This window comes from Sturnira hondurensis, unplaced genomic scaffold (genome assembly GCF_014824575.4).
Source record: "Sturnira hondurensis isolate 20B ecotype Veracruz unplaced genomic scaffold, ASM1482457v3 Scaffold0021632, whole genome shotgun sequence".
Taxonomy (NCBI): domain Eukaryota; kingdom Metazoa; phylum Chordata; class Mammalia; order Chiroptera; family Phyllostomidae; genus Sturnira; species Sturnira hondurensis.
The window spans coordinates 4,262,937-4,290,933 of NW_028094263.1; the positions used below are offsets into that span (position 1 = coordinate 4,262,937).

Below are 27,997 nucleotides of genomic sequence, written 5' to 3' on the forward strand. Positions count from 1 at the left end.
AGAGGAGACGGGCCAGACCCTGCCCCAGTGGGTCAGTGATGCATGGGGAGGCGGGAGTGTGGGTCAGCCCAGGGTGTGTGCACAGGAGGCGGTGGGTGTTTGGGGAACCGAGGAGGAAAGGATTCACTTCTCTGGGTGGAGGGGAAATGGGTCAGACTTAATCTTCATGGTGGACCCTGAGGTTTAAACCCCCCCGGAAGATCCGGTTTTCAGTTCTCCCTTTCCTAGCTGTGTGACCACAAGCAAATCCCTCCACCTCTCTGAACCTCTGTCCTCATTGAGAGAGGTACAAAGTAGAGTAATTCTCCGTTATCTGCAGGGTGTTTGTTCCAGGACCCCCTAGTGGGTGCCTGAAACCAAAGATAATACAAAACCCTGTACACGCTGTATTTTCCTGCACACAATACTTGCCTGTGGTGGAGTTTCATTTATAAATTAGGCACAGGAAGAGATGAACAACAGTAATTAATAATAAAATAGAAGAATTATAACAATACACTATGACAAAAGTTATGTGACTGTGCTCTCTCTAAATGTCTTATTGTCCTGCACTCCCCCTTCCTCTCAGGATGGTTGGAGGGGACACAACGCCACATGACAGGGTGAGGGGCACAGGCATCACTGCAGCGTAGCGCCAGGCTGCTGCTCACCTTCTGATGAGACGGCTATGGACTGACGGGCAGGGGGTGCGGAGAGAGGGATGACTCACGTTCCTGGAGGGGACGGAGCAGGATGGCGAGAGATTTCATTAAGCTACTCAGAAGAACAGCGTGCAATTTAAAACTTATGAGTTGTGCCCTGGCTGGTGTAGCTCAGTGGATTGAGTGCGGGCCTGCGAACCAAAGGATCACGATTCGATTCCCAGTCAGGACTCATGCCTGGGTTGCAGGCCAGTTCCCAGCGGGGGACACACAAGAGGCAACCATACTCTGATATTTCTCTCCCTCTCGCCTTCCCTTCCCCTCTAAAGATAAATGAATAACACTTTTTAAAAACTTATGAGTTGTATATTTCTAGATTTTCCATTTAATATTTCTGGACCTCAGTTGACTGTGAGTTACCGAAACCACGAAAAGCGAAGCCACGGATACAGGCGGACTGCTGTACCCCCACTCACATCGTTGGGAGGACGACTGGCAGCTGTCCTGTGGTGAGGTCCACAAGGAGGACCTGAGTAGGGCGCTGCATTCTGCCAACAGCATCGTGAAAGCTCTCAGAAGTGTCTCTCTCCCCCAACAACTGTTGCCTCGATTGCAACCCTGGCAAACCCCTCGAGAGCAGCCTGGGAACAGCCCTGAACCAGAGGACCCAGGTACTTGGCTTCCCAACCAACAGATACTCTGAGGTGATGTGTTTGTCCCTTTCAGCCACCAAGTTTCAGGGTGATTTGTTACGCAGCAGTAGCTCACTAATACAATCGGGCTGGCACTGAGACATCCAGCTCAGTACCAGCATCAGGCAGATGCAGCGATGCTGAGAGCAGCACTGGGCAGGTCTGGCAGGTCCCTGCTGAGCCCCTCGTTAGAGCTCTGGGGGAAGGGGGTCTGGGGAGGGGCCGGGGGAGGTGGTGGGAATTCATCCTACGGAAAGCTCACACGCGGGGCACGGAAGGACCTGCCTGCAAGGACATTCACTGCAGCATCATGTGTGAAATCAAACTATTGGAAACAGCTGAAAAGCCTGCACCCAGGGGGACTGGTAAAATCAGGGGCGTCCATGCAATGGGCTGTCACTCGGCCGTGAGAAGGAAGGAGGTACGTGCCGCTCCAAGTGGCGGGCGGGACGCACTTCGCTCTCTGGGGAACCGCGGCAGCGTACACGCTCGTCAGTGAGCAGTGCACCGTGCTTTGCCATGTAGAATGTGTTTTGGGCCCAAACGTTCAGAAACAAAAATCTTTTGTTTAAATTTTTAAATTCAATTATTTATTTATTTATTTATTTGTATTTAGATACTTGTGGGGTTTTTTTGTATTATAAGGGAATTTTAGCACTTATTTTTGAACATACAGATATCATTATTGCTTTCTAGAGTTATGCTTTTAACACATAAGTGTAAATAGATTTAAAAACACTTACACAGATATGGAATTAGTACTGCCCATGTATAATGCGCATCCTTATTTTTCCCTCAAAAATTTGGGCAAAAAGTATGCATTATAAGCAGCAAATATGGCATGTGCAGAAACCTATCTGAAGGCTTGTAGCCGTAGAAACAGCCTGGCAGCCTGGTTGCCTCAGAAAGGGGAACTGGGGCGGGGGCGGGGCAGGGATGGGAGAGAAGCCTACTTTTCCTGTCTCCTGGAGCCCCCCACGATGCTCTTCCTCCACCTGGGGTGGGGAGGCAGTTAGGACTGTGCCCTGGGAGGGCTCGCAAACCCTCACGTGGTGTCTGGAGATTTTCTAAGTTGGGGGTGGCTGAGGGGAAGACCCCGCTCACCTGCCCATTGACCGCCAGAGCAGTGCCTCCCGCTGGAGATCTCATGGGATAAAACGGCTCCCCACTTTAAGGAAGAGAAGGTGGACCTCGACAGGCCTCCTTTATTCCCTTAGTTCCCACTCAACTCCCCACCGTCCATCCAGGCCCCCTCACCGCTGCCCCCTGCCCCCTCGAGCCTGAGCTGAGTCCAGCCCAGCCGGGGTCTCTGCGGAATCCCTGGGGACTCACCTGGCACATCCGGGGACGTGTTGACAGTCATGAAGGCGTCCGACAGGCCTGTTTTGACGGGGTGCTGGGAGGAGCTGATTTCCAGGACGGACATAGGGATCTGCAGCAGGGAGGAGAAGCTCCATCTGACCCCCAAACACTCAAGGGCCAGCCTAGACTCCCCCTCTGCGCTCCGGGCCCATCTGCCTGCTTAGCACCGCTTCTCAAAGGATGTGAAGACATCCCACAGCCAAGGGACCCCGTTCGAATTCCAAGTCTGGCCCCTACCACCTTCAAGCACATTTCCATGTTCTATGTTCTGTCTTCGTGAATGGCACCTCCATGCAGGCCAGAGGCGTGAAAGTCACCCAGCCCCTCACTTTTCTTCATTTCCGCCTCCTCCATCTAAATCCTGTCCATTAACCAGCTAACTGGCTCTCAAATCTGTCCAGTTCTCTCCATTGCCCCCTAGACTAGACTCCAGGCTGGCAACACCTCTCTCTTCATTCATCTCCCAGCATTCCCTCTGAGCCACCAACGATCTGTCAGAGTGACCTTTGTCAAAAGCAAATCTGGTGTGCCCCCCCGGCCCTGATTTGCCCCTCATGCTCTCCCCTCCAGCCATGCTGCCTTCTTTCTGTGCTTTGTACCAGCCATAGTCTATCCTGCCACAGGACCTTTGCATATGCATTTCTCTCTCCTGGAACACACTCCATTGTCCTCTTTGCTTCCTTAACTCCTATGCCTCCTGCAAACATCAACTCTTCTTCTCCTTAGGGAAGCCTCTCCTGACCCTTTACTGAGGTAGACAGCCCCGTGACAGGCTCTGGTGACACAAGGCACCTCTACTTAGGAGCACTTTTTACAGTGGCAATTCTGCACTCATCTCTGCAATTATTGTCTGTTGTCTCAACCAGACTTCATCTCTGCAAAGGCAGGGCCCACAGCCACCTTAGTAACTGCCGTGTCTCTAGCACTGAGCCCTATGCCAGGCTAGAGACAGGTTTTTTCAGGTTCTCTGCAAATATTTGCTAAATGGGAAAACAAGGGGCCACAAGCCCCAGCCACCTCTGCAGGTGGGCTCTCTCACCTCTTTGTAGCCGAATACGATGCGGCCGTCGCGGTGCAGGGCTGCCTGGAAGGTGAAGCTGCCCTTGTCCTCCCGGCCTTGGAGGTAGACACGGTCCCACTGGACAACAAAGACTGTCCCTGTGGAGAACAGCATAGACCTGGCTGGATGGGGAGGGAGTTCAGGGAGCAGGGTGTTGCAGAAACAGTGGCCAAAGCAAACTGGCCCCAGGTCGGGGCCTCTTAGGGACAATGGAGGCAGTTTGCCAATTTGACTGAAGGCAGGAGCTGGGTGAGCCACAAACCGGCCTGGCCTCCAAGCTGGAGAGGAGCTGGGAGATGCCACTTCAGCCCCCACATACCACGCTCAAGCCTTTCTTACTCCAAACATGCCCCTTCCTCCCTGCCCATCCCAACATGAGATAAAAAGGAGGAGAAATGGGAGAAATGCCTCTTCTCCTGGGGTGGGAGGTTGGGTGTTCAGGGACAAGCTGGTCTGAGTAAGAAACAGTAAAGGTCCCTAGTGTTTATTTCACCTCTACTAAGAGCCAAGCCCTTTATTTCGTCATCATGTCACATCCCGCCAGGCAGCAGGTATCTCGTCACCATCTTGCCGAGGAGGAAATAATGCAGAAAAGTGGGGCGGCTGCCTTACTGTGTGACTCTGGCAGGTCCCTTGCCCTCTCTGGACCCTGCATTCCTCTAAAGGGGCTGGGCCGGGGGAATCCTAGTACTAGGTGACTTAGACTCCGAGATCTGGCCTCACCGTTGTCAAAGTAAGCAACTGTGGAATTTTCAGAGTAGCCGGGGTTGAAATTGGCCATCAGAGGGGCCACGTACTGAGTCGCTGTGAGCATCCGATGGGTCACGTCACCCGTAAAGATGAAGCCTGGGATGGGGAGAAGTGCAGCGGAATCACCAGAGGAGGCCCAGAGGGGCTGTTCCCTTATGTTCCCCCAACAAGGACAGGAGGGAGCCATGCAGACAGAGCTAAAAGCAAGCCTTGAGCCTCTCTTCTCTACACCCAACTGGTTGGCTCAGGAGTGTGTAGAGGAAAGGAGTCCCAGGAAAGGCCGGAGACACTTCTCCCTGCCCCTCTAGGTGGGCACAAACTCCCACCTCTCCCTCTCCCTGGGAACGCACACAGGAATCAAAGATGGGCCCCTGTATCAACAGGGAGCCTGGTCCAGGAACCAAGCTCTCAACTCGGCCTCCCTTTCCCTCTCTGTCACAGATGCAGAAACACGGGGACCACAGGACTGGCCTGAGCGGGCCCAGAAGGACACACACACACACAGACACACACACAAAGGTGCAAGTCAGCCATGTGAGGGCGGTATTGGATACCATCAGTGACCTCTCTCCCAACAGGGGGCTCCCAGAACAGTCTCACATGGATGCCTCCCCAGTCCATCTAGCCAACCCTATCTCTGGGGAGCCTCTCCTGCCCAGTGGGTCCCCAAGTTCTGGCTGAGAGCTCCAAATCCTCCCCCATCCCTACTGACCGGACCTTACCTCCGGTTGCTATGGTGATCTGCCGCAGAGGATGCCCGTAGAAAGGGAAATCGAAGGACAAGACCACTCTCTGTGGGGGATGGGAGAGAGTCAGCATGGGCCAAGCTTCAGGCCAGGGGGCTGGACATCTACACTGCTCCACGCTTGTCTGGACAGGGCCAGGGGCAGGCACGTACAGGGCAGGCTCACAGGTGGGCACCTCAAGTCTGGCCAAGCCATCCAGGATCCCCTGGGCAGCACCTCCCAGATCACATGCCACAGGCCATCAGCCACGCCCAGTGACCAGGTTGGGGGGTGGAGGTTGGCTCCCAGCCTCCCAGCCCAGGGCAGCACAGCCGGGAGCGGGGGGAGCGGGGGCACTCACCGAAGCCTGCCGGTGGGTGTTGGAGAGGATTCTGTGGACCTTCACGTGGCTCCGGTTGGCCTCAGCCACATCCACCCACAGCTCCCGGCTGCGGGGTTCGCTGGGGCCGTACAGACGGGACACATAGTAACTGTGGTTGTCCTCCTGCCACCACCCAAGACAGAGCCCACAGGAGGCGTGAGGTGTCGTCAGGCATGCCAGGAACCCCCCTCTGCACCTCCCCCTCCCAGACCTCTGGACACAAGAAGTCATGGCCCTCCCAGGTAGCTTGGATTTGTAGCCCAGGTGGCTGATTTAGTCCTAGTAGTTCCTGGGCCTCCCGTGGCCCCAGACAGCTCCGTACCTGGCCCCTAGCCACGTCCGTACAGACCTGTATAGCTCTGGCCAAATCCAGACCTGCTGTATCCATGCTCAGCCCAGCCATTCCGGAGAGGCCAGAAGGCCTTCCCTGCAGCCCTTGAGTCCCCATGAAGCACACCAAGGTGGAGCTTGGCTTGAGGCATCAAAAAGAAATAGAGCAGCCCCAAGCAGAGCCCTTGTTTTCAGGGAGCTCCCACACTGAGGGGGAGCCCCCCTGCTCCAGGGAATACCCTTTGTAAGGCAGAAGGGGGAAACTGGATCTTAGAAGCTGCCAGTCTAAAGAGGGAAGCAGACCCTTGACCTTGGGGAGTTGCTGGTCTGATGGAGGAGGCAGGGTTTACGCAAACAGAAAACACAGGCACAGACCCTCAGGCAGGGAGGTGGTACAGAGCCCAAACGAAGGTCACTGGAGTGTTTAGAAAGGGGAAGGAAGCAGCAAAGATTTCTTAAAGATGTGTTTCTAACCTCTGCTGTGTGCCCAGTGGGGACAAAATACAGAACAAGCCAGAGCACAGCAGGCGGGTGTTAATTCCGTCAAGCCTGTGCTGCACAGGAGCATTTAGGACCAGGACGGAGAGGAGGTTGTTGGCAGAAAGGGTGGAAGAGCTGGGACAGGAAGCACTGTCACAGCATGTCAGCCCATGCTGGGGGGGGGGGCAGCCACAGGAGAGACGGCAGCCAAGGAGGCCAAGCGGGCAGCTTCCCTTGGCTGCAGCCGCGGAGACGGGGCTGCTGACCCGTGAGAAGACCTGGCCGCCGTGGGCCATCAATCGGGCTGTCCGGAGGCAGTGGCTGCAGACACAGCAGAGCAGACGGCACTCTCTGTGCCAGCCGTCCGGCCGCCCCGCCAGCCCTGGCCCCGGGCCCAGCCCAGGCAGGCACAGGGCGCCTGTTCTCCCCACCCACCGGGAGGAAGATTCTGCTCCTCCAGCAAGTGACACACTGGGGTCGGGAGGAGCTGGGGGAAGATGAGCAGAAGAAACGTGTGGACAGGGGGTAGATGTTGACTGCCGTCACTTGGCTGTACGTCCATCAAATAAAACTAAAACACATCTGAGGCCGTACGGCTGAGCTCACAAGCCATTTGGGGCGCCCGTTGCCCTTGTGACAAAACCCGAACCTCTCAGCTTGGCACCAGAAGTCCTACCACGATCCAGGCCCACCCTCTCTCAAGCTTTACTTCTCTCCCCTTCTCTCCTTCCCCTGTACGTCCTTGTGCCCCTACGCACCAGACCAGATGCCTCCAGCATCTCACTTGTGCCTTTGCACACGCCGAGCCTCCTGCCCGGAATGACCTTCCCTGCCTTCTCCCCATGGCTGATACCTGCTCCTTCGATGCTCAGCTCACTCCTCACCTTGTTATTGACCTTCTCTCCCTACGTTCCCAGTGAGGTCCACCATCCCTTGCCAACAATGGCCCCCACCTTCCATGGGAGCCCTCAAGAGGTATGTGTCCCATTTATGAGAGTCACACAAGCACCCCCTTGCTTGATTTCTGGTTCTACTCATGAAATCACCTGAAGGGGCCAACCTACCCCTGCGGTGAGGACCAGTGCTCACGCTGAGGATGTTACCACAGTCACCCACCCTGGGGCTCTAAAAGGTGCCGGCGGCCAGAGCGCTCAGCCTTCCTCCACCAAGAAGCAGTACCTTCCATTTCTGCCTCTCATCTGGCTCCCACGGGGTCAGACGCCATATCTTTCCCTCCTGGGTCTCCAGCCCTTCCACCTCCACCCATCTCTGCCGGGGATCCTGACCTTGATCAACACACAAACAAACAAACAAGCAAAATACTCGAAACATGCCCCCTCCCGGAAAAATCACCTGCCCAGAAAGAGCTCCAGGCACACCGACTCACGCAGACAGGTACGTACGAAGGTGTCCCCAGCCTGCTTCCTCGGCTTCACGTGCTGAGTGGCTTGTATTACACCACAAAGCGAAAAATGGGGGCCCCCCGAGGACACTGTATATCTGATGGTCTGCAGGACCCTAACTCTGACCCCCACTCAGTTGTGACGTAAAAGTGGTTTACTGCCCTGGCCAGCGTGGCTCAGTGGATTGAGCGCTGGCCTGCTGACCAAAGGCTGCCCTTCCGGATTCCTGGTCAGGGGGCACATGCCTGGGTTGCAGGCCAGGTCCCCAGTTGTGGGTATGAGAGAGGCAACCACACTTCAATGTTTCTCTTGCACATCGCTGTTTCTCTCTCTCTCTCTCTTTTTCTCTCGTTTCCCCCCTCTCTAAAAATAAAAATAAATAAAATCTTTAAAAGTGGTTTTAAGATTCTAACTTTTGAGGCTGGAAAAAAGGGGGTTTATTAAAGGGCACAGGTCAGCCCACAATTTTGCCTGAAGAAAGGAAAACAAGTTAGATGCTGTTGAGGCTACCAGCTGCCCTCCCTTCCCTTGCCACCCACCTGCCCAATCTCTAATCCCCTGATAAGTGGGGACAGGCGAGGCCACCTCTGCACCCATGGCTCGAGGTCCTCACATCCTCAGAGCTGGAGAAGTGTTTGCCGAAGTGAATGAAGAGGTAACCCAGACCCTCCTTCTTGCCCTTTTGCAAGAGAAGAAGGAAGGATCAATGCCTGGCATTGGTTGAAACTTTGGAAATAAACCTGGGCAGCCCTGGCTGCTATGGCTCAGTGGATTGAGAGCCAATCTGTAAACCAAAGGGTCACTGGTTCTATTCCCAGTCAGGGCACATGCCTGGGTTGCAGGCCAGGTCCTCAGTGTGGGGCATGTAAGAGGCAATCACACATCGATGTTTCTCTTTCTCTTTCCCTTACCCTCTCTCTAAAAGTAAATACATAATTTTTTTTATCTCTTGCTCCCTCTAAATAAATAATTAAAAAAATAACAAAGCAGGGCGGCAGGTAACAGAAACAGGCGTCGCTGTACTGCAGGAGTCAGCTGAACACAGCTCCCCGCCAGGAACCTGCGCAGGCCTGTGTTTACAACGGCTGTTTGCAGGCTGGGAGAAGGGCCCTGTTTCCACCGCCTGCGTCCTGGGACTCGCCTGGGGATAGCGTTCACTGAACCTCCACGCATTGGAAATGAGGGCCCTGGACGGAATCCACACTCTGCAGTAGTGAAGCCAAACATGCTGACGGGTCTCTTGCTGCCTCACCTAAGAGGCAAAGGGGGGCGTGACTAGGGACTTGTCCCACCAGCCAACGCTCCGACTCCTGTTTCCCGTGAAAGAACGCGGTGCACTGCCCCAGCAGGCGCTGCTCCAACCGAGGAATCGGGCTGGCTGCTGCTGGGGGATCTTTGGACAGACAGAGTCACCTCACTCCTAGAGTTCCCAAGGAGCCTCCCAGTGGCACCTCTTCAGTGACCAGAGGTCTTTGTCTGTCTGACCCAAGGAGAGTCAGAAACTGAGAGCTGCTGCCTCTAGCTCCTAGGCAGAGCTTCTCTCCAGTGAGTTAGCAATCCCTGGGAGACTGAGGGGCTCGACACACACGGAGCACGCTTAGGCCAAGTGGGCAAGGCCGAGGCTCTGCTTCAGGCCTCGGAAATGCCAAGTGCAGCCCTGGATTGACTGCCAGCCTGTGAATCAAAACGTCATCGGTTTGATTCCCGGTTGGGGCACATGCCTGGGTTGTGGGTCAGGTACCCCACTGGGTGTGTGTGAGAGGCAACTGATCGATGTATCTCACACACATGGCTGTTTCTCTTCCTCTCTCTCCTTCCCTGTCCCTCTCTCTAAAAAAAATAAATAAAATATTTTTTTTAAAAAGAAGAATGCCAAGTGCAGACAGCCAGTCTACCAGGGGAAGATGCTTCGGGGGGTAGCACCATGCAGTTTGCCGTAAGTCCCAAACGAGCCCCGGCAGACTACCTGTCCCGGCACAGGACAACTTTGATTATCCCCCGGACAGTGGGGCCGGAAGCCGCATCGATTTAGAGCCCTGGCCTGGGGAGGCTCCCTGGTGACGGCTGAGGCCAAACTGCAGCCTCGAGAGAAGGGGCCACTGGAGCTGGGGTCATTCCTGGACAGAGCCAAGGACACCGTGGGGTGGGGAGGTGCCTGGGAGCGCCAGAGGAGAGAGAAGGCAGCTGGCGTTGGCAGGGCCATGACAGCTGCGCTGGGCGTTTCAGGAGCATCCCCACAGGACAGCCTGGGATGTGAGCACCAAACTTGGCCTTGTTTTATAAGTGGGGAAACTGAGGCCGGCTTATCTACCCGCATCCATGTCAGTCTCCCTGAAAGACCGTGCCTTCTCCTCTGTCTACCGTTTCTTAGGTCTTCACGTCACTACCTCACTGGAAGGCGACTTGGGCCACCTGCCTGCCACTGGTTAAAATCTCTCATATCAGAAAAACCAGTGTGGTCCTTTAAGGCAGCGGTCCCCAACCTTTTTGCCACTGGGGACTGGTTTCGTGGAAGACAATTTTTCCATGGACCGGGGGTGGGGAGATGGTGTCGGGATGATTGGAGCACATGACATTCAAGCTCACCTCCTGTTGTGTGGCCTGGTTCCTAACAGGTCCGATGGGTGCAGGTCTGCAGCCCACATGTTGGGGACCTCTGCTTTAGGGAGCACAGAGCTCAGGGACTGTGTCGCATTCATCCCCTCACCCCTGGCAGCACCTAGCGCAGGGCTTGGCACCTGGCACACTGCAGGCGTCAGGGGTCAGAGGTGTTCTTGCTGAATGAGCTCCATCCGCAAGGACCCACGGCTGCTGGTGCCAGAGGCTGTGTGGTGTGGCTCCCATGAGGGTGGCATCCTCCCCCACCGCTGGCGTCCAGTGACACAAAACTGCGCAGGGAGGACCCCGCGGCCTCCACTGGGGATCCCAGTCCACGGAAAGCATTCCCACCTCGGGGACATCCCACACGCAGGAGGGCGTCTCCTGATTCTCAAGCTCTTCTCTGAGGAACTGAAGCTAAAAAGGGAGGTGTTTTCAGGGCAAGGGAGAGAAAGCGGGCCCCGCCCGGCTCACACCTGGAAGAAAGGTATTAGGGCGAGTGGCTGGCCGGCCAGCAGGCCAGCATGCACCGGAGATTCTGATGTCAACAGGGTGTGGTCCTAAGCGTGACCACCGGTCCGTGGCCAAGGGAAGGAAGACCTTCCTTGTGGCTTCGACCAACACATGCCGCGCGAGTGAAAAAGAGACAGGAATTGAGGCAGAAGGAGCCGTGCTCATTTCCGACAGCTTTCCAGCTCCCTGAGGTCCCATGGTCCTTCACCTCCACCCTCACTATGAACCTTCCCCCTGAGACAGAATGTGTGCTCCTTGGAACCAAAAGGGCCCTGACTAGAGTCTTGCTCGTGGCAAGACTAGAGGAAGGACTTCCAGGGACACCCCAGAGAGTCCGTCACCAGCACAGACTGTGAGAATCCAAATGGGAAGGCAGACGTGAGAAACCACAGTTCCGAGAGCCCTTCTCCCCGGCAGCACGGGCCCTTCTCCCCGGCAGCACGGGCTGCTGTGTGCTTTTGCTTCTACAAAGTCAACCACTGCTGGCTTCCTGACTGACCACTGCAAAAAGAGTCTCGTGGATTGGAATTCTCTAAACTTGGCGGAGCTTCCTGACTACCCCTGCAGGTCCCCGGTCACGCTGCCACTGGCACCAGCCGTTCTGAGGGTGGAAGTCCACTCATGGCGGAGACTGACACATGCCTCCTAACGACCATTCTCTCCTTCTTCCTTGAGTAGCAGAACCTCCCAGTTTTAGTGAAATGTGCCGCCACACAGTTACACTGCTTCCCAGCCCTCCTTACAGCTGCGTGTGGCTACATGACCACGTCTGGCCCATGGAAGAGGAGCAGAATGACTGCCCTCAGTAGGCGTGGGGGCCCTCGCCTTGCTTGGTAACCATTGGCTGGGATGCAGATGTGATGGTGGGAGCCGAGACAGCCATGTTGGACCATGACACAGAAAGGCACTTAGTGTGGAGGAAACCTGGGTCCCCAACAGCAGGGAGACACAACATCCACCCCTGCTTACTTCTATTACATACGAGAGAATAAATTTCCCTCAGGTCCAAGCGCCTTGTCAGCTGGGCACTTGTAACAGGAGCTGAATTTGTATCTAAGTAATACAAGGTCCTGAGCGGCCTCCTCTGGCCATCAACCTGCAGGCTTCTTCACTATACTCCATACAGACATCTCTTAAAAAGGGTTTAGAGGCCTTGCTTGGCAGTTAACTTGCCTAAGAAATTCACCCAAATCAAAGCCTGCCACTGAGTTTGACCTGTCCCGCTATCTGTGGGTCAGTCCCGTTACCCCAGAGGGCAGCCCCCCAGGCACCGTGGCCTGGAGACAAGGAGCTAGATGGGGCGGCCGGACACTGCAGAGGGCCAGGGAGCAAAGCACAAGCCACAGCGCTCTGGAAGTCCCCCGAAGGGAACCACGTTTCCGAGAAATGCAGGCAAGAAGCCCTCGTCCATAACCCCATTTGTCTGGGGAAGCAACATGAGGCAGATTTCAAACACTTTTGACAATGAAATCCTTTCCTCCAATTAACCATCCATGGAAGCTCAATACATAAATTACCTCAAAGCAAGGCCACCCTGGGAGGAGGAAAGAGAAGGGCCCGGGGCCGGGCGAGCTCCTTGCCCTTCCCCACCTGCTCCATGCACAGGAGCCCAGGAAGCAGCTGTGGGAACCTCGAATTCTGTGAAGCACCGTCAGAAAACCACGGCTCCAGGCCCAAGGGCAGGCGCCGGGGCAGCAGACAGGCTGGTGCCCAAACACGGGCCACACTTGCTAACAGTTGGTGCCCAGCGCTGCTCCCCGCTCTGAGGGTCTGTTCCTTCAGCGCCCTCTCTCGCAGAGTTTGCGGAAGGATTACACAAAACAGATGGACAGAAAGCTCTCAGCCCAGTGCCTGGTCCACAGCGGGTGTTTGATGAATGGGAGCTATGAAGCCGACTTTGTCGGGCCTTTCTAGGAAAAGGTTGCCGGTGGAGGCTGCCTCCTCCAAGCCATCCCCGGCTCCGCCCTAAATGTCTGCTGTTACAGTGTCTCCTCTGTCTCGATTATTCATGCCCAGAACCTGCCAGCACCACACTTGTGACAGCGGGGCAGCATTTACCTTGGCTGAGCTCACAATGGTTCTGGACAGGAATTCCGGCTGAGCTGTCACCATCGGCCCGTCACCTGCCAGCCAACTGGCAGGTGGAAATGCCAGGGCAGGCAACCAAGGGCACCCCGCGGGGCCTGCTGGAGAGGCCCGGCCGGCCAGGCATGTCGGGCTGGGGCTCCGGGCAGCTGGGTCCAACCCAGCAGGTACTAGTGGGATGACCAGGGTGGGGGCACCGGGGCCCCTGCCTCCACCAGTCCATAAGGCCATACACGACCAACGGGAGTGTGTTCTGGATCTCGGCTACTCCACGTATGCCCCCCACACCAGCGGCTCCTGTGCTACCTGGGAAATGCAGAATCCTGGGCCTAACCCCAAACTTGCTGGGTCAAAATTGCTTTGGAACTAGTTCCCCAAGAGAATCCCTTGCACAATAAAGTGGGTAAGGCACTGGTCTAGAAGCACCCTCACTCATTTTTGCTCCTGAGGAGACAGTGGTTAAATGCTCAGACACAAAAGACAGAAAGACCTAGGTTCTTGTGCTGACTTTGCCACTCACTCGCTGTGCAACCTTGGGTTCTGGGACAGTACTGGCAAGACCTGCCTCCCGAGGTAGTTGGGTAGATTCACTGCAAGGTCATACAATGAGGCCGGCATTTGGGAAGAGTTCCTTTAACATTACCTGTTATTACTTTCCCTTTGCTCACGTATCCACACAACCACCTCCATCTCCCCACGGAAGAGTTCAGGCATCAAACTGAAACAAACCCACAAACCCACAGACAACACTTATCATCACAGAAGCGCAGAAAGTGGGTCCCGCCCAGGAAGGGAAGGACCCAGGCCAGATAAAGGGCACTGACATCAGTGCCGAGGGCTGGCCTACTGAGGGGTCAGGGTGGGTGGGGCTGACCGAAGAAGGCCCTGGGAGTCGAGGGGCTGGGTGTCCAGCCCCACTGAGGTCCTGGAGCTGGGAGGAGCCAGGGCCAATTCCGGGGCCAACATGGTCAGACTCTCTCCACCTCCCTGGGCACCCTTTCTTCCCCAAAACTCTCTCATCTTCTCTCTCCTCAAAATTCAGCTCACAACCTTCCTGTCCTTCGACCGCCCCCTGCCCCACTCTACTCCCAGGCGCCCTCCCACACTGGCCTCCTCGCTTCTTCGCTTCCACAGGGCACTGGCCTGGTGGGGTGCTTCAGTGAGCACCCCTTGCTCTTTGTGTGCCTGTGCTATGAATCTGTCCCCCTGTCCTGTCTCCCCTCGGCCCTTAGGCCTGGAGAGGGGGCCTTCTGGAGGTCTCCTTTGGGGAACTGCCTGCTTTGGAAGGTTGTAGAAACCAGGCAGAAATTGCTCTCACTTGTCCATCTTGCTGTTCAGCCATCTTGGAGGACATGGTACCCGCCCCCATGCAGGGTCCTCGGTGTTTCTGGGCCTGTCACGGTGCTGCATGAGCTGGGAGCTTTTGCTTGGGCTGGAAAGGAGAACAATGCATGGAGCCTGGGCCTGGGGAAGGCTGGGGTGGCAGGATGGATTCTTTCTCTTATGGAGAGAACCTATTGTACTGCAGGGGAACCTCCAAATCCCAATGTCCTTAAACTTGGTTCCTCCCAAACTCCGGCTCCAGACCTAAACCACAGAACCAAGACTGGAAAACCCCCGAGGTGGAAGAGAACCTTTGTCCAAGGCCTCCCCCTTCCAGCCTCTCAGAGGAGGAACCGTGGCACGTCCCAAGGTCTCTGACTTAGCACCCGGCTCCCCCAGCCCCTCCCCCTCCAGAGAAATCCCAGTGCTCCAGGGCCTCATGGTTGGTCTCGGTGGGAAAACCTCTGGAAAACTGCAGCTCAGACGCGAGTCCCTTTCCCACCAGGATGTAGTTTCCGAGTGGGCGTGAGAATACAGTCCAAGGAAATGGCCCTGACCGGGGGCCTTGGAGTCATCAGTTCACCCCGGGACTGCGGGCTGGATCCCTCAAGGCCTCAAACAAGAGGGTCTGAGTTGGAAGAAGCGTTGTGGTGGGTGGCAGGGCAGAGGTGCTGAGCAGAAGGGGCTGATCAGAGGGGATGGACAAGAGGGGATAAGCAGGGGGGCAGGGCAGAGAGGTACAGAGAAGAAGGGGCTGAGCCTGAGGGGGTGAGAAGGAGAGGTGGCCAGAGGCAGTGGGCCGAAGGCCTGGGATGGAGGCTGGGCAGCGGGGCTGAACTGAGAGAGCTGGACCAGGGGGCCTAGCCCAGAGGGAAGCCACAGCCAGAGGATGTGCTGAGGAACGACGAAGGAAGTTAAGGGGCCAAAGGGAAGGGCAGCTCACCCCCAGGGCCCTCGGCCCCTCATTACGGCCCCGGAGCACGGGCACAGACAGGCTGTGATACGGCGAAACGGTGGAGGTGATTTCCTGTCGACACTCAAGAAATCTTTCCGAAACAAACCAAATCAAACTTGCCAACATGTCCTCTTCTCACTGCTCCCCTCTTGCCCAGGCCCCTGCCACCAAGCTATTGTCCAGATTGGGTTTCCTTCCGCCAAAGAGACCCCAGCTCTCAGAAATGTTTGCGAGATGTGGGAGAAGCAGGTGTTTCGGGGCCCTTTGCTGGGCTCCTGCAGGGGCGAGGCTGCCCACTGCCCAGGTCAGGGTGGGCACATAGCCGAGGGGGTGGGATGTGAGATCTGGCTACAAGGATGGGTGGTGCTCATCAGCGCCCCCCCCAGGACCACTACTCAGCGCAAGGCCCCACAGGTTCACTGGAAGGGAGAGTGGGGTGCCCAGGCGGCTCTGAGGATTCAGGCACCAAACCAGACCAGACACGGGTGTGCATTTGCGTGTGTGTGTGTGTGTGTGTGTGTGTGTGTGTAAGCACTGATGTTCTTGTCTGTGTATGAGACCCCAAAAGTTGGCAGAGTCGGGGTCCCTGGAGGTCACTGATTCTGACAACCTGCCCCGGACACAATCGCTTCTCATCAATAACCCTCTTTCGAGGTCTCGGGGGATGAACAAACCCTTACTTCTTCTGTTCCTACAAAGGAGGCGCTCCCCCCATGTGCCAGGCCCTGGCGATGGAGTGATAGAACAGTCTCAGGTCCCACGGTGCTTCGGTCCCAGCAGGAGGACAGGCAATACAAGCAAATAGGCAGGGAATTCAGTGCAGGACAGGATAAGTGCTGCGGGAGAAAAACCAGCTATTTCCTCTGCCGGAGCTGCAGCCCTGCAGCTACTGGAGAACAGCCACCTCTAGAGCCGTATCTGTGCTAAACTAACTACCCCCAATCCCTGCAACCATTCTGCATTACTCTGGTTTCTAGATAACCATCGAAAAGGAAGGCGAGAGCCCCTCAGCCGTGGTCAGGCTAAGAAATACCCCGCAGGATCCCCAGGGCCCCAGCCCCAGTCCCAGGGCTTTCTATGGGTTTCCATGAACACTGCTGGCTTAGCCCCTCCATCCTTGGTAGCCACTTCCCCCTCCTGACTCACCCTCAGCCCACAGGCATTACGGAGCCTCAAGTTTCCTTCCCAAACTTCAGCTAAAGCACATCTCTCCCACCTTATTTTAAACATAAGTGCCAGGATGTATATTTACCCCAGTAGTCTCATCCAGCGGGACTCTGGCTATCATTCAGCCCAGTGAGGATGGCTGCCGGGTCCCGCCCTGAAGTCTGAACTTCCTTCCAGCTGAGGTGGAGGCCTGATCTGGGAAATACTGGGCACGGACTCTCACAGTCAGAGGGACCTCCTGCCAGGGTGGCCCTGTTCCTCTACCTGGACTCCTGACGCTGGGCTCCTGATGCATGGCTGTTGAGGGAGCCACGAAGCCACAAAACCCAGAGATTATGGGAGTCTTGTGGTCAAGTACACAGCCACATGGTGCCCGAGAAAGCGTCACATTCTGGTGATCAGTCTGGAAACCAATTTTGAAATTGGTTTGAAGTGTTACCTGTCAGAAATTCCCAGCCCAGGTCACCATGACAGTCAATGGGGTTGGGGGGGGGGACTTTAATTTCTTAGAGATAGGGGCAGGGAGGGAGAAAGACAGGGAGAGAAACATCAATGTATGGTTACCTTTCACGCATCCACTACTGGGCACCTGACCCCACAACCCAGGCATGTGCCCTGACTGGGAATTGAACCAGCAACCCTTTGGTTCACGAGCCAGCAATCAATCCACTGAGCCACACCAGGCAGGGCCCAGGGCGACTTTTAAAGAAACAAGTTCCCAGGCTCCAGCTGCGGAGTTTCTCAACCAGTCAGTCCAGGGTGGGACCCAAGTGCTTGTGCTGTGTTTTCGGCTCTGGGATTACGGACTCCACGCTGTCTTTGCAGATCCCACTGCCCTTTCAAATGCCTACAGACAAATGCTCCTGGAAGTCTGCATCTCTGCAGCTCTCTCCCACAAGGTGCTCTCCGCAAACTGGGACATGGCCCTCTGGCCCAAAGCAAATATCAGTTCTGTAACTGATGGCCCAATTAAGCTGGGCACAGGGAAGGGTGAGCCTCCAGGTGCCCCCTCACTCAGGGGTCCTCTCCTGAAGGGCCATGGCCTTCCGCTCCATCCCCCTGCCAGAGTGCCTGGTTCTGAAGGCCGGAGAAGGGGGGGCAGGACAGAAGTGAGGGGGGCTTCGTGGATGAGTGTGTGGTGGGCTTCTGCCTCGGGGCCGAAATCCGGTCGAGGAGAGTGAGGCACTCGCTTCGGGGGTCAACATTTAATGACCCAAAACTCAGTCATCAAGATGGAGAATATTTGAATGCTGTATTTTTTGAACAAATCAAGAGTAATGCCAAAAAACGGAAGAGGAAGACTTGCCAGAACTGGTGAATCCAGCCACAGCAGGACCCTCACTCTCAGAGGTCACAGAGGACACCCCAAAAGCTTTTGGAGGTGGCGGGAGGGGACGGGTGTATACAGAAATGGGGCATAAGAATGACACCAAACGATGTCACCCAACAGTGACATCGAAGGCAGAGGACAATGGTGAGGTGCCTGCAAACTTTGGGAGGAAAATTATTTTTAATCTAGAATGCTATATTCAGCCAAACCATCAATCAAGGATGAGATAGAATAAAGGCATTTGTCGACATGAAGCTCACAAAAGAACTTTTTCTTCCACGTAACCTTTCTCAGGAAGCTAAACAAGGAGGAAAGAGCAGACACAGGGTCAGGGACGAGGACACCCAACACAGGAGAGAGACCAGGGGTCCCACCGATGAAGGGAGGTCCCAGGACGGCCATGGGGCAGGCAGGGGACAGCCAGCCCAGAACGGAGCAGGACTGTAGGGGAGAGGTTTTGGGGCAGGTGGCCAGGGGAGAACTGACAAGTTTGTCTCCCCCCAAAATTATATTTGAGGCTGTAAGCAACAAAATTCAACTAAGTAAATTTTAAAGAGCGTATTGGCTTTATTAAATGATTCATGAGCCAGGCAGTGTCTTCTCCAGCACAGAGAAGGAAGTCCACAGTGAGGAGGAGATGGTGTCAAGGTCGCCCTCTTTCAGGGGTGACAGAGGCCTGTCAGGAGGTGACGTCACTAGGGCTGACCAGTAATCTCAGGCTGACTGGTTTAGGTTCCACTCCGGGGAGAGGGGGAGACTGAGATGAAGTTAGGCAATAAGTGTTGGCTTTTGTGCTGTGGGTTTAGCACAAGTGACTCCATTTTGGGCCTGTGGTCTCTTCTTTAACACGGCCAAAGGATGTGTGAGAATACATAGCTATGGTAAATACAGAAAACCAAGCAAGTAGAGGAGGCAGGGATCCAGGAAAAATAAAAATATTTGAGAAGGCAAACAGTGCTATCGCCTTACTTGGATTAGTGGGGAACGATATTTACAGGATTATAATATATAAAGCAGAGCATGTGGATGTAACAGAAAAATTGTGAGTGAAAGGATGCTCGGGAGAGCATGTAAAAGGCAAACCTTCATACACACAACAGGCAGGCAACAGACAATGTCTGAATGGATTGATCAAGAGGCAGCAGAATAAGCCAATTACTTAGAAATATGGAGGTAACCATCGGCAGAAATGCCTGAAGCCGTGGGGGCGGGGCTCGCTACTGTTTTGTTTCCCAATTTTAGCATTATTTGACCTTTTTGACTATTTGTAAAACACGTCTTTGATTTTAAAAAGAGTTATGAAAACACAAAATAAAGAAATATGTTCTGGGGAGCATGTCCTGTTTCTCCTTCTTGTTTCATACATAGTTCTTCGGCATCCTGAGAAACCACCCTCTTCACTCTCCGCCATAGGCACACACACTCACACACACACTCACACACTCACACACACTCACACACTCATAGCAGACACTCAGAAACAGCTCCTGGTGACAGGCACACAGGAAGACATACATGATACACCCAAACCCTCAGACTCCAGTGCAAACACGGTCCTGCTAACACACACACAATTGTAGGTTCACCCACACGCATGCAGAGGCCCCCCCAACAGCATCCCAGGAGGCCAGCTGGAGAGCAGAGGCACCAAGGGGCCAGCCTCGTCGACCCCGCTGGCCTTCCTGAACCACCCCCAGGCTGAGGAGGGTCTCTCCCGGGCCTCCACCCTCATTGCTTCCCCTGCTCAGAGTTCCCTGCCATGAGGCCAAGCAGCCTGAGCCTCTGCCACCATGAACTCCTTGGAGATACATAGAGACATAGATGACACAAAAATGAGGTGGTGGGGGGCCAGAGCTGACCGCTGGACCTGACTGAGAATGCCACCCTCATTCAGTTTTTAGTGGAGGCCCTTAGCAGTGGGACAGTGTTAGGGACTCTGTGGACTCACTGTGGGTCCCTGAGCAAATCACTTTCCCTCTTGGCGTCCACGAGAAGGAAGGCAGCCAGTGAAACTCCTGAGATGCCAAGATGTTATGACCCAGACTGGGCCCTGCTTCCATCCCCCTCGAGATTCCCATCTTCACACTGACCTCCAGGGCCAACACCAAAGGACATGTGTGCGTGCAGCACTGGTGGGCCCCCCAGTGCCATCTCCCTCCCCCCACGGCCCTCCAGCACTCACCACTACCCTGGTCCTGTTCTCCGGCAGTGTGTCGATGGCCAGGGTGCCCCCACCCAGGTCCTGGCTCAGCTGGGTCCTGTCTGGCTCCGACACTTGCCCAGGGCTCTCTCGGGTTCTCCGATGCCAGCCAGGTACAGTCCCCTTGGCAGCCCATCCAAAACCTCGGCCTGCATCCTGACCTGGGAGAAGGGGACAGAAAGCTGAGTCCTGAGGTTCCAGAGTAAAGGTCTGAGAGGGGAGCCAGCCCTCCTACTCGCAGAGGCCCCGCCCCATGCCAGCACTGCCCACCAGGGCAGGAGACATCCTGCATGCCCTGAGAGACATGCACCCGGCTTTACATCATGGGCTTTGCACACCTGGAGTCCTCACGCCAGCCCTCCGCAGCAGACAGGATACTTTCCCTTTCACAGACAGGGGTCAGCGGCTCACAGAGGTTAAAGAAGGTCGTGCAGCAGGTTAAGGATGGAGACGAGTTTCAAACCCAGGGAGATCAGCCTCCCAAACAGTGGTTACTCTGAGCCTCAGTCACACAGTGGAATCATCCAAGGAGCTTTAAAAGGCCCCGGTGTCTGGGTCCCACCCCAGAGAGGTGGACGTACACAGTACACAGTGGAGCCTGAGGGATGGGGTTCTCACATGATCCCCGGGGCGGGGGGGGGGGCTATTAAGAAGCCCTGGATCTAACACTGCAGACGAGGGTGAGAAGCACCACTCTGGAACCTTCCAAACCAGTCCCTCATTTCTCTGCCAGAAATGCTGCGTCATCTCACCTTCCAGGAGACTCCAGGCACTAGAAGCCAGAGAGCAGAATCCTTTTAGTTCGGGGCTTCTCGACCTTCGCATTACTGACATTGTGGACTGGACAGTCCCTTGTTGGCAGGGGCGGCGAGCAGTTCCTGAGCACGGTGACATGTCTACCAGTGTCCCTGGCCTCTTGCACTAGATGCCACTGCTTCCCAGGCTGTGATAGCCCAAGGTGTCTCCATAGCGGGGGCTGCTGTTTGATCCTCCCACTACCTGCCAACACCTTGGGCAAGTCATTTTCCCCGTCAAATAAGGAGCACAGATGCCGTCAAGGAGAGCGAATAGCTTTCATCTCCAAATGCATCTCTCGTTGGTGACAGCCAGGAGCAGTGTATCCGAAGAACCCTGAGGCTCCATTCGTGTGCAGCAGGAGAGATCACTGCGGGCCATTAGCACTGTCTGCCCCCGCACAGGGCCACTCAGCAGCTCCTCCCAGATTCACATGCTCTCCCATTCCCGCATTAAATTTTTCTACATGACGCAGAAACTGCGCGGGTCTGTTTCAGGGAGATGTGTGCCCTCAAAGACGCGTTTTGTATTGTCATTCCCATTGTCGCACCTACCAGGCGTGTGCGTGTGGGACACAGGCCACCGAACCTCGGGGGGGGGGTCCCATGGTCCCCAAGATCTTCATCAGTTTCAGGCCCACCTGGGTCAGAGGCCCTTCGTTGGCAACTCCTTCCTGTGCCCACCGGCTCCCCGGAGCTCCCGGATGCAGCCCCCTTTCCGGGAGCTCGCCCTGGTGCTGTGACTGCGCCTGCCTCCCCGGCGCCCCCGGGACTCTCCCACCTGCTGCTGCTGTGCACCCTCAGTGCCTAGCAAACAGTAGGTGCTCAGCCACTGCATAATCGAGCACATGTTCCCGGAGGTAACTCGGGAGCCAGCAAGCACAGAGGCTGAGACAAGGCTTGGCCAGGCCCAGGCCTGGGGCTGGGGCCAGGACTCTCTGCTGTGAGGCTCTGGTTTGTCATTAGACATTGTATCCAATTAAGTCATTCTTGGCAGCTGGCACCTGCTGGCCCCTTGCCGGCCCCTTCTCACTTCTCTGCCCCTAATCGCAACCAGATGCTCTCCAGAAGACGGAGAGGGGTGGTCTCCAGACCCCACCCCCAAGAAGCCCACTGGCTGGGAGGGACCTGGGCCCAGTCCTGGGAAGACAGCTGCCCTTGGTCCATACCTCCAGCCAGCCCTGCTTTGCCCTTCTCGGGTGAGGCCCACAGCTGCCTCTAGAAATAGGACTGTTTGTGCTGGGCTCGTCTGTCCTGCTCCCCAGGTCCTTCTGGAAGCTGCCCTTGGGCCTGCACAGGAGCCAGGACAGGAAAGGAGCATGTGCAGAGCAAGATGAGGGGTTTGACTGTCCGGGACGGGGGTGCTGGGGATGTGCAGACACCACAGTCCTGTGACTGGGACTGGCAGGCGTGGGGAGGGTGGGTGCCCAGGGCCTGAGGAGAGGGCAGGGAGGGGTGCCCTGCTACAGGCAAGGGTGGGGGCACACACCTGTACCCACAAGCTGTTCCACCTTGGACCCGTTGTTCACCTCTCTAAGCCCCAGCTTCCTCATCTCTAAAATGGGACAACAATCATTAATGCCTATGGCCCAGGTTGCTGTCAGCATCCAATGAGAAACAGAAATTAGAAGGCTTTATAAATAGAGGGCTCAGGGGCAGGGCCAGGGCCAGGGCCAGAGGCACAGTCCTGGGAGAGCGTTAGGGAACGGAGAGCGAGGAGTCTGCCCTACCCTGGCCTGGTCCCGAATCTTGCCCTCCCAAACCACACCACTCCATCTCACCGCCACTCTCCCCCTCCCAGCTGGCCCAGTCCGGACCTCACTGCTCCGCCCAAGCAGGGAGCCAACACAGCTGGCTGCTCACGTGTGTGTGTGCAAGGGCCCACGTGCCGTGCATACTCGCACATGCACACACACACAGACTCGCCTGAAGGCCCTGGCCTCCTCCCTGCATGCTCACACATGTGTTACACACCTATCCAAACCTCGGCTGCTCCCTGCTCTACCTCCCGCCTTGCACTGTAGAGCCCCTGCCTGTGAGTGAGGGCAAGAAGCTTCCAGAACACACTATTCGTTTTTCATCCACTCATTCACCCATGGCCTCCCGTCTGGTGGGACGTCACAATAGTAACAGTAATAACAACGGTCACTAGTGGCGAGAGCGATGCTTACTCTGCTCTGGTAGCACTTCAGGTTCTTTAAACAAATTAACTCAAATTTTAATCGCCACAGTAACCCCACGAGACCCGTGCCAGCTTAGTTAGATCTGTTTTATGAATTTGGAAACTGAGGCACAAAGCTGTTAAGGAATGTCCCGTGGTCACACAGCTAGTCTGTGGCAGGTGGGCTCCAGGGTCTGCTGCAAGATGTGACCAGCAACCCTGGGCTGTCTCCCAAGGTGCAGGGGCAGCTCCAGGGCAGGACTGGCATGTAGGTGGGGCTCCTGGATGCCCTGCTCTGAGAGCCATTGGACCTGAACCTGGGAGCTGCCCTGGGAGACTGTCCCCTGCCCTGCAGGGGGCCGTCCAGTGGTAGTGCCCTAACCCCTTCCACATGCCACCACCCTGCTGCAGGGCAAGAAGCAATGGGCTGATTTCGAGAGGCCGGGTCACGCCACCGTAGTGCCTGGTCCAAGCCATCCTCTCCCCACACATCACCCGAGCTTCACACTCCAGCCCCACAACCACCACTCGGTCCGGCAGCTACTTCAGCCTCCACCGTGGATGCCCTTCGGCTAGTTTTTCACATGCCAACCAGAGAATCTGGAGGAGAAACTTGATTCCAACTTGCCTGTGTCCCACTCACCACCTCTCCCCAGCACTTGAGGACCCCTGAGACCGAATTCCTGCTCTCTGCTCCAGCTTCCTGTCTCCTCAAAGCCCCTCCAGGACCCAGCCCTGCTCTGTGTGGCCACGGGCGTCACACCTGCAGCTTCTGAGCCAGGATCACTCTGCTCCATAAACAAATCCTTCTCCCCATGAGCTCTTGCTCATCCTCCAAGTCTCCCCAGACGTCACTTCTTCCCAGCACATCCTCTGACATCTCTCCCCTGGTCCCAAATGCTACACATGCCACCGCAGCCCCGATCCCAACACATCGCTGCTGCCTGTGCATCCGCGGGCTCTCAGTACCCAACACAAAGCAATACTCAGTGGGCTCACATGTATAACTGAAGGGAAGGAGGGAGGCAGGGGAGGAGGGAGGAAGGAGGGGAGGAGGATCTCTAAGTGCCCTGAGTACCGGAGACCTCGGGGCTGAGAAGACCTCCCCTGGGGCACAGCCCTGCTGGATCCCCTCACCGTAATGTCACAGCAGTAAAAGAACACAGCTGTGGCATCAGACAAGCTCGAGAATGAAGCCTGAATCTACTACTTACTAACCGTGATGCTGGACAAATTGCAAAATCTCTCCGAGCTCCAGTTTGCTCATCTGTAAAATGGGCATGATGAAACCTACACTTCGTAGGTCATTTTGAGTCTTTCACAAAATGATGTACCCAAAGCACCCGGCAGGGCCTAGCCTTCCCTGGGTTTCACAAGAGGACCCACTTTCCGAGGGGCTTGGGAAGGACTCCAAACGTTGAGCTGAAATCCTGCCTCCTAGATACAGAGCCCCCGACTGCATGCACTCTCTCCCCTCCTGCGGGCGGGCAGGTCCCACCGCCGACCCCCATCTCCAGATAGGGAAGGAGGCACAAGGAATTGGCAGGAAGGGACCACCAAGCAGCTCCAAAGAAAAGAGAAGAGGAGAGGAGAGTTTGGCTCCCTGTGAGTTTTTCTGGATGGAAGAAGAGTCTGGTGTCTGAGACCGCCTCTAGTTCACTTACTCATTCAACACACACTTATTGAGGCTCTGCTGTGTGCTGGGTGCCATGCTGGCTGCTGGGGTGGCAACAGAGAGGGGGCAGGTACAGCCCCTGTGCCCATGCAGATTCTGGGTGGATGAGACATACATGAAATCAATAACGCGGCAAAGAAAACAATGGGAGGCGGTGACGCGTGCTCTGAAGAAAAGCAGACAGACGGGAGGGTCAGAGGTGGCTGGCGCTCTGGACAGAGCCTTCAAGGAGGGGCTCCCTGAGGAGGGGGCCCTTGGGCTGACGGAGACCTGGGTGAGAAGCAGTTACCTGAAGGTCAGAAGGGAGGCAGCCTGATGTGCTGAGGGAGAGAATGGGGACAGGGAGGCAGGTGTGAGGATGGGGACAGACTGTTTGATGGCCATGTTAAGAAGTTCAGATCTCAGCCCCGACTTGTTTGGGAGCTCCCGGTGCTGAGGAGGAGGCTGGACACAGAACATGGCTGACAGGGCCTTGGACAATCTAGTCCATGTTCCATTTAACAGAAGAAGGGGAGACCGCAGCTCAGAGGAAGAAGGACGTCGCCACGGCCACCCGGGGCTGGTGCTGGGCCCGGTCTCCGGGCTCCCAGGCTGCACCACCACCTCCAGCTGCCTCTTCCTTCTCTGTCTGCTTCAGACATCTCTGGTTCTACCTGGGCCAGGCCCTCAGTGTCCCCTGCTCCCACCAGGCACCCCGAGGCCATCTTCCTGTCTGTCCATCTGTCTGTCTGCCAGCCTCTCCTGGCCTCCCCCTTCACCAGACTCTACCTTCCGGCCACTCTTCTCTCACCTGCCCCCACTCCAACACCGGGAGAAATGGCCAGGTTCCGCCAAGCCCGCCAGCCCCTCAGGAGGGAGAGATGTGCAGATACAGAGGTAAGCAGAACGAACCCGTCTCTGTGTCCCAGATTTAAGTCTCACGCTGTGACCTTTGACCGACTTCATTGCCCCCAGCACCTATTTCAAACTTCCTAGTGCGTGGTTATCTGTGCTGCTTAAAACGTGCCCACAAAGGGTTTTTTCGTAACAGCCAGATCCCATGACGACTGAGCTAAATATCAAGCTGGCGATAACACTGATTATAAACAATTGTCTATCTCAAGGCCACCAGGAGGCATGGTCCCTGGCGCTACTGCCTTCTCTGTCCCTTTGTCCTGTCAGTCATTAATACCCGAGTTACACTATTTAAAAAGCAAGAGGGTCTGTCAGAGAATAATTTGGGCAAAGCTGCTGGGCCGTTTCCCCCCAGGTCTGATCTTCCCGTAAGTAAGCTGCCATATAATACGTTCTCTTATATTCCGTGTAGTCGCCAGCTTCGTCTTTCAGTGTGAAGACGCCACTTCTTGTTAAGATGGCTGGAACACCCTGGACTGATCACAGCCCCCTCCTGAGCCGCCCCCTCCCTGCCCAGAGGGCTCAGGAGCCTTCGAGCAGAACCGAGGCACCCCTTCAGGTCCAGCTCCCAGCTGCCCCTTCGCTAGTCACTAGTCACAGGGTCCCCACCACCCACCAAAGTTAGGCTGTGTCTCCCTAGTGGCCCTCCCACAGATTGTCCCACCCCCACACCTGTCCTATCCCAAAGGTGCCCCCTAACAGCTACCCCTCAGGCTTCCTGAAGCTTCCTGAGGTCTAACCCATCTCTCCAGCTGCAGACAAAGCCCATCGCCTCTGGCTGAATCTCTGTCTAAGCAGAGAAGACAGAGCGTCCTCCGCTTAGAGATGTGATTCATGCCTCTGCCTGCCCTGCTCTCGCTGGCCATCCCAGCCGCCTGCTCCCTCAACCCAGCTCTGAGGAGGTGGCCTTCAGCCAGGCCTGGGTCTGGCCACATCCCCCTCGTTACCTCCTAGCTCCCCTTCCCCAACCCTCTGCACGGTTCTTCCAGTTCTGCAGAGGTTCTGAGCCCTCCCTCATCAACCCAGTCACACACATCCTGAGTTCAGAAAATTCCACCAGCTTCGTTGGGGCTGCAAAGGACCTCAAAAACTGACTTATCCAACCTCTTCGTTCTTAAACTATTATTTTTAATTATCACCCATACATCTCATAACAAATCAGAAAAGGAAAGACAATCATAAAAAAAAGAAGAAATCTCCCATAATTCCACCACCAAGAGCCAAAGACTTTACCCACAGTCTCACTGTATAATGAGGCAACAGCCCCAGAGAAGGAAAATCACTTGCTCGGGGTCACACAGCACGTGAGATGCTGGGACTAGAAGCACGTCTCTGGCAGTTCCCTGTGTGGTCTCCCTGAAAACCGGTGGGGTGGCCCCGCACCCGCAGCCTCTTGCCACATCAGCTTCCGCTGCTCTCTGCCCACATCTCCACCACCAGCAGCCTCCCTACCCCCTCCACAGGGACCCAGGCCTGTGTCAGCCACATACATGGACCAGTAAAGCCAAGAATGCTGGCGCTGACACTGTACCTGGTGCTAGCATACCCCTGAGAACCGCCAGCCCACCTGCGTGCACGCGCACGCACACACGCACACACGCACGCTGCTCCGTTCCATCTGAGGGACGTGGATGCTGGTGAGGCTGAGAACTCTCTCCCCCAATTGACAAGAGACTTGACTGCAAATTACCCACCTCCCCAGCCCTACAGCAGGACTGGTTACATGATAATGTAAAATTACCTGCTGAAAAATGTTTCTTTTATAACATTTGAGACTCAAGGTAGATCTCAGAAAGGACTTCCAGGTGGGAGAGATGGTTGTGGAAAATTGGTGTAAGGGGAAGAGGAGTGTGCAGACATGTGGCGCCTGCCCCAATCTACAGCCAGAGCAACTAAAGGCTAAAAGGTCACAGGGCAGGGCAGGGCAGAGCAGAGCAGGAGTGAGAGGAGGACCCTGGAGGAAGCGAGATGGAGGATGGGGGAGCAGCAAGTTGCTTCTTCCTGGGCCCAGAGCGGCCCTCCAGGTACCAGACTGTCGTCCAGGCCACCGATGCCCTTCCTCTGGGAGAGATGCTGGTCTCCACCATCCCCCTGTCTGCTCCCACCCAGCCCCCAAATGACTCGGACCCAACCTGGGTCAGCTTGGGGATGGAGACAGGGGAGAGAAAGAAGAGGCAAAGCTTGGCGGACTCCCCATCTCGTCAGAATTCAGCCTTGCCCCATATGGTCAGGGGTCCCTATAACCCGCCCACTGTTTCCTTTGGGACCACAGCCCACTGCCTCATGGAGCCCCCTCTACAGGGGCACCTTCAGTGTCCTTCCAAGAGGACAATTTCTGATGCCTGCACCCTCTCTTACACACCCTACGTTTAGGAAAGTGGGGTCCCTGTCCACCTGCCACAGACAGGGCTCCTGGCCTCCCGCGGACAATACCCCCACCCCACCCCCACCCACCCGCGACAACACCAGCCTGTCCG

General features: G+C 55.9%; 1 protein-coding gene across 2 annotated transcripts in view; it reads right to left on the reverse strand.

Moving 5' to 3' along the window:
* The window catches only part of PLXDC1 (plexin domain containing 1), a 56,963-nt gene that overhangs the window by 28,721 nt on the left and 245 nt on the right, over positions 1–27,997 (reverse strand). For both annotated transcript variants that reach the window (XM_037033464.1, XM_037033463.1), the window contains exons 2-7: positions 19,979–20,157; positions 5,592–5,735; positions 5,228–5,297; positions 4,479–4,601; positions 3,735–3,853; positions 2,666–2,765 (exon numbers count right to left, since the gene is read on the reverse strand). In XM_037033464.1, coding sequence (XP_036889359.1) covers positions 2,666–2,765; positions 3,735–3,853; positions 4,479–4,601; positions 5,228–5,297; positions 5,592–5,735; positions 19,979–20,157 — 735 coding nt within the window. The remainder of the gene's footprint in view (positions 1–2,665; positions 2,766–3,734; positions 3,854–4,478; positions 4,602–5,227; positions 5,298–5,591; positions 5,736–19,978; positions 20,158–27,997) is intronic.